Raw genomic sequence first — 9,398 nt, 5'->3', positions numbered from 1 at the left:
AGAAGGCGTCGTGGTACTAGGGATATCGTTGCTGATGTTAGATGGATCTTGGCTGAAAGCAGGGAATACCAGAAGAATGTCTATCTGTGTTTCGTTGATTATGTAAAGGCATTTGACTGTGTGGATCATAACAAACTGTGGCTGACTCTGAGAAAAATGGGAATCCCAGAACATTTAATTTTGCTAATACGAAACATATAAGATAGAAAACTAAATTCTGTTAGCTTGTTTTTACTTCTCCTAAAAGAGACAATCGTTGATGAGAATAATACTCTGATGTTTGTGAAATGTTTTTTCAAGTTAGTATTAGGTCTGTAGTGGGCCCCTCGGGAGATCTGATAATTTAGTGGTAAAGAGGTATGCTGCCAAGCCCAGGAGGAAGGTGAGCAGTCTCCTCCCTGTGACTCATTGCCTCAAAATACCCACTGGAGGCTCAGCTAGAAGTCAGTTGCAACTTGAGGGTCCACAGTGGTGAACCCCTAGTGGCATAGGACATTCTGTGTTCGGCTGCTCACCAAAGGGTAGCTCACCAGACACTTTCCAGGAAGAAGGTGAACAGTCTCCACTGTCAGGGTTTATAGTCTTGGAAACCTACCAGGAGAGTGTGAGTCAGAAAGAACTCAATAGTAGTGGGTTGGTATGGCTATAATTCTGTTACATTTGCAGTGAGCAAATTAGAGTCTTAGGTGAAAAAATACTGATTATATTTACCACATTTTGTTGATATTATTGCTTTATGGAGCTCTGGTGACCTATTAGTAAGGAGCGGTGCTGCTTACTCAAAGGCAGTGGTTCAGATACCCCATCTGCTCTGCAGGAGAAATATGGACAGTCCTCTTCCATGCATTAATCCAGTTAATTGCCTCTGGTTGGTTCCAGCTTGACAGTATATAACAATAACAATGCCTTTACATGTTGTTGTTGTTAAGTGCTATCAAGTTAGACGACTCATAGCAACCCTATGAATGAAAAGGCCTGAGCACTTGTATAACTTACATCTTTTCTCCAAGTTCATAGAGTCCTGCTTCCAAGCTTGTTTTAATTGGGGAGCTTCACCACTGTCCACCATGGGTAACCATTATCACATTAAACACATCAGTGTCACAGTAGTTAGCATCACAGCAACAAGTTACATCTGTACAGTAAACAGACAGACCAGTGCTATACCACTTAGAAGAATGCTTGACCAAAAAACAGTTAAAACTAGGCCTGAGGGCTGCAGATTAAAATCACCTACCTTTGACTTGGTAGCATAACTTTCTGTCCCCCAGGCCCACAGAACTCTCTCTGTGTTTTTGGTTTTGTTGTTAAGTGCTTTCAAGTTATAGGTGACTTGTAGAGACCCTATGAAGGAAAGACCTGAACATTTGTATAACTTACATTGTTTCTCCAAGTTCATAGTTTCTGGAGATGCCTTTACATAGTCAATTAAAAAAACAGTGCCTCCAGGGTCACCATTTTGAATAATATTGCATGAGTTCCTTGTTTTTCAATGCAGCATAATATTCCATTGTGTGAATATACCACAGCTTCTCTATACATTGTTTGTTGATGGGCACTTAACATTGTTTCCAACTCCTTGCTATTGTGAACAAAGCCTCGATAAACATGGGTGTGCATATATCTGCTTGGGTGGCAGTTATGGTCTCTGGGGTATTTCCCTGTAGTGGAATTGCTGGGTCAAATGGTATTTCTATTTGCAACTTTTTGAGAAAGTGCCACACTGCCTTCCACAGTGGTTGCACTCCCACCAACAGTGAATAAGGGTTCAGTTTCTCCACAACCTCACCAGCATTTGATGTTTGCTGTTCTGTTAAATTTTGCTATTCTTTCTGGAGTGAGATGATATAGTTGTTAGAATATGCCTCTCTCTTAGAGCTAGGGATTTTGAACATTTCTTCATGTGCTTGTTGGCCTTCTGAATGTCTTCTTTGGTGAAGTGTCTGTTCATATCCTGTGCCCATTTTTCAATTGGATTATTTGCCTTTATCTTGTTGTGGTGCTCAAGTATTTTATAAATTCTAGATAATAAGTCCCTTATCTGACATGTCATCACCAAGTACTTTTCCCAGTCTGTGGCTTCCCCTTTTACCCTGTTGGAGAAGTTTTTGGATGTGCATAGGGATTTGATTCTTAGAAGGTCCAGTTCATCTATTTTATCTTCCCCTTGGTTGTAGATTTTTCAGGATACTTGGAGGACATTATGCTGAGTGAAATATTTCAGTCACAAAAAAAACTCATACTGCATGGTGCCACTGTTGTAGAATGGGACTGATAACAGGGTTGGTGTAAGACTGAGAAAAACTGGATAAATTATGTGTACTGCATTGAAACAGATGAGGGAGAGAACAGTTTAGAAGTGATACATGATAGAGTATTATGGTTATCACAAGAGTCCAGAATGGAAGTTGCGTAGTACTGGGGGTGGGGTGGGGATTGTATATCAATGAAGGAATTTTTTCTTCTACTTTTCAAAGATAAGACTGAACTGGGGACAGGGGTGGGCAGGGAGAAAAGTGCAACAATGAATGAATGGAAATCCAAAATCTCTGTAAATGTTCATGAAAATTAATAAAATAATTAAAAAATATATAATTTTTTTAAAAAAAGAACAAACAACAGAACAGTGCCTCAAAACTCATTGCAGTCAAATTACAACTGGCCCTCTAGCATAATTTTGGAGACTGTAAATTACATAGAAAGAGATTGCTCATTCTTCTCCCAGTGAGTCACTGGTGGATTTGAACCACTTAAAAGAGCCCCACCTGGAAGTCAGCAGCATAGCTTCCTGTGATCGGTACCACCAGAGATAATCCTGTAGTCTCATTGTTTAAATATTCAAACCAAGATTTAAAGGGGAAAAAACTATATATATACACACACACACATACATATATACATACATACATATGGAAATGTTATTGTAGTTGTTGTTATGCGCCATCGAGTCGCTTGCAGCTCATTGCGACCCTATGTAAAACAGTCCTAAACCCTCCTCTATCCCTTCTTACTGTCTCCCATATCCCTATCCCCATTACCCCAGTGATGGAATCAATGCATCTCATCGAGGATCTTCTCTCCACCTTTCCAAGCATGACATCCCTCTCCAAGGACTGGTCCCTCCTTGCAACATGTCCAAAGTATATCAGAAGCTTCCAAATCCTTGCCTCCAAGGAGCAACCTGGCTTCACCCTCTCTATTTGTTTCTTCTCCTGGCAGTCCATGGTATATTCAGTACTCTTCTCCAGTAAAAAAGCTCAAAGGCACCAACTCTCCTATCATCCCTAGTCATTGTCCAGCTAGCTCTCTGATACATAGCAAGTAATGGCAAAGACCATGGTCTGGATCACACACACCTTAGTCTCCAGACCGACATCATTGCTCCTCTCAGTATGTTGGAGAGTCACTCTGACAGCAGACTTTCCCAGTGCAGTTTGTCTTTTAATTTCCATGCAGTGTTGATTGTAGAGGCAAGCAAACTAATGCTGTCAACAATCTCTATCTCTTCACCATCTATCGTGATGCTGCCAATCAGCCCAGTGGTGATAGGAAAGAAAAAATTATTTTGAAAGAATTTTAAAGTCTAAATGAAATGAGAGTGCTCTCTGGTAGTTTAGTAGTAAGGAGTTGCACTGCTGTAACAAAGGTGGTTCAAATCCACCAGCTGCTCGATGAGAGAAAGATGGCCGTCTCCTCCCACGCTATTTACTGCCTGTGAAAATTCACTGGAGGTTCAGCCGTGAGTGGGTCCTGGCTCTAAGGCACATAATTACTGCTGGAGTTTGCTTTATAGTTCTTAGTCTGTTTTGTTTTGTTTTATTTTGTGGGTTTTTGCTATTTCTAAACACCTTCACTCACTCTTTACATGTCATGCTTTACTAGTACTCTTATTTTTGTTTCTAGGTTCGCCAAGCAGCTTTTCAGTCTCTGGGGCCTTTCATATCTACTTTTGCTAACCCCTCTAACTCAGGCCAGTATTTTAAAGAAGAAAGCAAAAGTACAGAAGATAGCTTATCAATAGAAGGCAAAAACAGGTAACATTTTAAACATTTCTTTCTTTCTGATTTTACTGCTTATTGCCTTTTTCTTTTCATTTCTATCATTTAAAAATATTACCCTTTGTAATTTATTCTTTTTCTTGAGTGTAAAAACTGGTAGATACTCTTAACAATTTTCATTTAAGCATACTTGATTACTGATGTCTCTTAGATCAGTTACTTCTGAAAATTTTTTTAAAGTTATTTAGCTAGTGAACAATCTCTTGATATTTAGAATATACAAGATAATGCCTTTACAATGTAAATGTGTTGGGTCTTTTTGTAATTTGTTTATAAGGCATAATAATTAAGAAATAGTAATGTGTTTTAGTATATTTTAGTACATTTCTGCCATTTTTCCTTTTCGTAAGTTAATATAATTATAGATCTTAAGGTATATCTGTAGAACAATTGTAATCTCTTAACTGAGGGGAAAGTATTTTAATAACAAATATCATATTTTAATGCTTATTAATGAAAATTCCAGTTTTAAATATTCATCTAATTTTGTACCTAGAATTTTAAATTATGCTTAACAATGGCTTTTAAATTTTTTTAGTATAATTTTTGTTTCTAAAATTTGTTATAATACTTAGGAAAAATTACTCAAGCCTCATGCGGCAGGAAATGAACACACTTTTTGGTCATGCATCTAGAATGACTTGGTGCATGTGTGTAAATGTCACTTTGCAAATGCTTGCGCTCCCATACTTTGTTGTCCTCTCTGCTGTCTTTCACTGCTAATGGAAATTTTCTTCTGTAGGTCTTGTTACTGTGGTATTTGCTTTCTTGGGGTTTTCATTTGGCAATTCTTCCTTTCTTCTTTACTGCCTTGTTTTACCTTTTTGCCTGGTCTCCTACTATTCTGCTAAATAGCCAAACAAACCTAAGGCACTGTTTTTAAAAGGAAGAAAAAGAATTCTAAGCGTGTCTTCCTCACAAGCAAACTGTGTCAGTTCTTTTGAAAACAGCTATTATGAGGAGTTTGACAAAAATGATGGAGAGAGAGGGTTTGTTTTAATTTTTTCAATTACTGTGTCTTTTTTTTTTACTGTATTTAAATGTACTGAAGATTAGTAGTTTATTTTTAAATCTGGAAGGATCTGGTAAGAAAATAAACATTTATAAAGAATTGTATAAAATCACTGTACTTTTTTTTTTTACTGTACTTTTTTTAAAGGGCCAGATGATGTTTGTAGCTTATGGCCATAAGGGTTCTACTACAACTGCTTCTCTCCCTTTGACACACAGCAGCAACTGCAGAGAACACACAATAAATGGACTTGGCTGTGGACCAAAATGTTTGGTGGGGCACTTTAGGCATTATTGTGAGGGCTATTTAAAGGCAATTACTTTGTTGCTAACAATGTCAATTCCTCTTCCATTGTACTTAGTTATTAAGTATAATAACAGGTCAAATTTGCTGCATTGGATTTTCACTGTGTCACTGGACATTATCCTATGTGTGCTAAAGTTGCTAAAGCATTCCTATAATTCAGTTTCCTGTCTTTGAAAAGAATAATCTTTTCTTATACTAAATTTCTTACTAAATTCTTATGTGCCCTCCCTTAGAAACAGAACTATTTTGTCTTTAGTTGCATATTTATTTTAAGGTTGATTTGTTTATAATGCACAATTAAGCATATACTATGAACAAGATAGTGTAGATAAAATTTGATTCCTGTTCTTTATTGATTATAAACCCTGAGTGTGTACCAAATTATCTTTCACTCATCCTGAACTGGCTGTTATTGAGTCTGTGAAAGAATCATAAAGGCTAGCTGAAAATCACTGTTCTTTTTTGTTTCTGTTGTTACTGTTAGATGCCATTGAGTTGGCTATGACTCAGCAGAGTGAAACCCTGCCTGATTCTGTACCAGGTTGCAGCCAACATATAAATGAATCTCATTTTTGTGTTCTGTCAAACAATATCCTGTCCTGTGCCCTGAGTTCGTCCTTTGGTTTGGTTTGCCCTGCTCTTGTGCTTGCTGCTTTTCTGCTTAGTGACTTTCTTATTCCAGCCATTCCCTCACTTAACTAAATGAATGTCTGACTTAGACTCACTACCTGTAAGAAATGTTTCCCCACATTTCCAGGTAATAGAGAGCTTCTGTGTGTCATTGTTCATAACACTGAGATTAGGCTGAAAAGGAACTGGTGGTACAGTGGTTAAAATGTTTGGCTGCTGACTAGAGTCAGCTGTCCAAACCCACCAGCCACTCTTCAGGAGAAAAATTATGCTCAAAGCAGGGATTATTTGCTAGTTCAGGTAAACTGTTAGTTGGTTTTAAGAAGATTTAAGAGATACTTCTGGCTTACACATTAAAAATTATGTTGGGACAATAATTTTAGGGGTTCATCTCATCTCCTTAGCTCTAGAAAGTCAAGAATCCATGAGAATTTTAAATTCTTTTTTTGCATTTACTCCCTTTTGATTAAGATTTCCTGTAGAGTGTGGTCAAAATATTCAGTAATGATAGTCATTCTTTGGTAGTAATTCTTTTTTGTTAAAGGCAAAAAACAGTTGCTCAGAAAGACATCCATACCCTCCTTCTGTTCCTGACTCCTTTCTTTATTGCTCCATGCAAATAGATACCAATCTGGTAGTGTAGTGGATAAGGCCACCAGATTGGTCTGTTTGCCAGCCTAACAGCCCACGATTAGAATCCACCAACTATTTCAAGGGAGACAGATGGGCAGTAATATCCTCTCATAAATTTATAGCCTCTGACAACTTAGAGGGTAAGCAGTGAGTCATTTCTCACTCTACAGGAGTAAGTGGTTAAAGTGCCTTGGATGGCTGCTTGCAAGAATAAGACCCCCCCACCCACTAAACAACAAATTAAAAGATAGAATAGAGCATTGAACATTTCTGAGCCAGTTAACTGGAAGCTCTGAAGGCCTAGTGGTAGGGATCTGCATTACACCACCAGCTCCACAGGAGAGAGATAGGCAGTCTCCTGTCATGTGATATACTGCCTCTGAAAACACACTGGAGGGTCATCTGTGAGTCTGCTGCAGTTTAACAGTACATAGAAAATAAAAATTGACTCTAAAACTTCAAACTAAGGAGCTAAATTCCATGAGGTGTTTGTCTGTGTATGTAAGTTGTTTCGGTATTTAATCAAATTATGTGTGTGCATATGTCTTCTCATATTCTTTTGAGTACACTCTGTGTGGCGGTCTGTGTCTATTTGTATGAATACCTTCACCGGGCATATAGTTTGATGCATAATAAATATTGAGTTATTCTCAAAAATTAAGGGTTTAAAATCAGGTGTCTTAAATAACTGAACCACTTTGTTAAGTTTTTGACAATATAGCTGAATACGAAATATGTGAAGGCTAAATTGATTTTTACTAATATAAGTTTGGAAATAATTCACTGAGGTTTGAACTGTTCACAAGTCCTGGAAGATCTATTTTGGAGTATACTTTTTTTGGTCTCTCCAGTCCACAATCCCATTCTGTCTTTGAATTAATCATTCACATCATTGTCTGTGCCCATGACCTCTATTCAAGAATTCTAAGGATTTTAATTGTGTACTTTGTAGTCACTAAAAGAAACTTTCTTTTTGAGAGAAAATTCTGATCATCCTCTGTATTCTTGTTACCTTAACCTCTGTTAGGAAACAGAGTAAATCTCTTTTTATGCAAAAACCACAACTTTCCTTGATTTGAAATCTAACAACTAAGAATACCAGAGTCTTGACATTCAGTAGCTTGGACTTGTGTGGACTGTTAATCCTACTCTAGGGAGAAATAAAAAATGTAAAGTACTTAGTATTTGGCAGTTTTGAAGCAACTGTTAAATCTTGCCACATGCAATCATTTTTTCCAAACTTTAGTACTAGGCAATCTTTTTCCTCTTGAAAGCCATACTGTAAATTTTTTATTTTAATAGACTCATATGGCTTTTAGACAAATAGAATAATTATTGTGTCAAACTCCTTTAATTTTTAAAATAGAATACTGTGTTTAAGGTGACCCTTTTGGTTTTGCTAAGAATATTAAAGTGTAATATTAAGGAAATTCAGGCCTCTAGTATAGTTTCATATACTGACTAGCCTTTTTAATGAGCTATTTAATGAATGTTTTAAATGGTAGTTTTTTTAATTTGTCAGGTAATAGATAAATTTATAACCTGTTTTAAAGAATCCTTTGTGTGTTTCTTTAAAACATAAGCATTCTCGCATAATTTAAGCAGAAGTTACCAAAATTAGAAGATGAATATTGGTGCATTGTTCTTTTGGTTAAAGAGGTTGTTCATGGTTCACCGTTAAACCAGTGCCAAAGAGAGCATTTAGTATTTTTAGTAAGACCAAAATGACTGAAAATGACATGATTGACACTCACACAGAAGACTTGTTTTGCATGACAGCACAAGCTTCAAGCATTAGAGTCAGGGCTGTCTTCTAGAACCTTTAAGCCAATACCTTATTTTTGGGGATGAGCAGTAAGTGAGGGAATCTGAGTCCTTGAGAGACTCTATCATTTTACACATCAGTGCAATATCATTTTTGGCCATAGAAATCCAGGGACTTGCAGTCCACTTCTCTTATATTTGTAATACCATCTTTTTAGGAAGTGCCACTGTGTTTTTGTAGTTAAAAGAATGAATGAATGAATGAATGAATGGAAATCCAAAATCTCTGTAAATGCTTATGAAAATTAATTTTAAAAAAATTTTAAAAAAGAATGAAAAGAAATACCAGAATTTAAGGTGATATCATTCTTTGGTGTTTTATGTCTTAATAAATATTTTTACTTTTATATTAATGGAAACTTTTTCATTTATGTTTTTTAAAACCTTTCCCCCCCTTTTACTTTCAATAATTTTAATGAAAGTTTACAGAGACTTTGGATTTCCATTCATTCATTGTTGTACTTTTCTTCCTGCCCACCCCTCCGCCCCCAATTCACTTTTCTCTTTGAAAAGTAAAAGAAAAAATCTTTCATTGTTACACAATCCCTTCCCCCCCCAAGTCCACTCCACTATGCAGCGTTTATTCTGGACTCCTGTCATGGCAGTAATACCCAATCATATATCCCTTTTAAACAGTTCTCTCCCTCACCTGTTTCAATTCAGTATATATTATTTATCCCCCTCTTTCTCAGTCTCTCCTCAACCCCGATGTCGGTCCATTTTACAACAGTGGCACTATGCAATATTTGTCCTTTTGTGACTGAGATATTTCACTCTACATAATGTCCTCCAGGGTCAGCCATTTTGTATAAGATTTTGTGAATTCCTTGTTTTTCAATGCAGCATTTTTTGAGATATTAAATAAGAATTTTTTCCAATCCTGTGTGGAATATTTCTCCCTTTGTTCTTAAATTTGATAATACAAGTAATCCTAA

The 9,398-nt window shown here is 36.6% G+C and overlaps 1 protein-coding gene across 1 annotated transcript in view; it reads left to right on the top strand.

Annotated features, from left to right (window-relative positions):
- Positions 1-9,398, top strand: part of PPP4R1 (protein phosphatase 4, regulatory subunit 1) — a 99,995-nt gene that overhangs the window by 46,911 nt on the left and 43,686 nt on the right. The window contains exon 8 of the mRNA XM_006891434.1: positions 3,904-4,034. Coding sequence (XP_006891496.1) covers positions 3,904-4,034 — 131 coding nt within the window. The remainder of the gene's footprint in view (positions 1-3,903; positions 4,035-9,398) is intronic.

The sequence above is a fragment of the Elephantulus edwardii genome, unplaced genomic scaffold, assembly GCF_000299155.1.
Source record: "Elephantulus edwardii isolate Elephantulus edwardi_28Jun2011 unplaced genomic scaffold, EleEdw1.0 scaffold00097, whole genome shotgun sequence".
Classification (NCBI taxonomy): domain Eukaryota; kingdom Metazoa; phylum Chordata; class Mammalia; order Macroscelidea; family Macroscelididae; genus Elephantulus; species Elephantulus edwardii.
The sequence above is the reverse complement of the archived record's forward strand: the minus strand, read 5'-3'. Positions and strand labels throughout refer to the sequence as shown.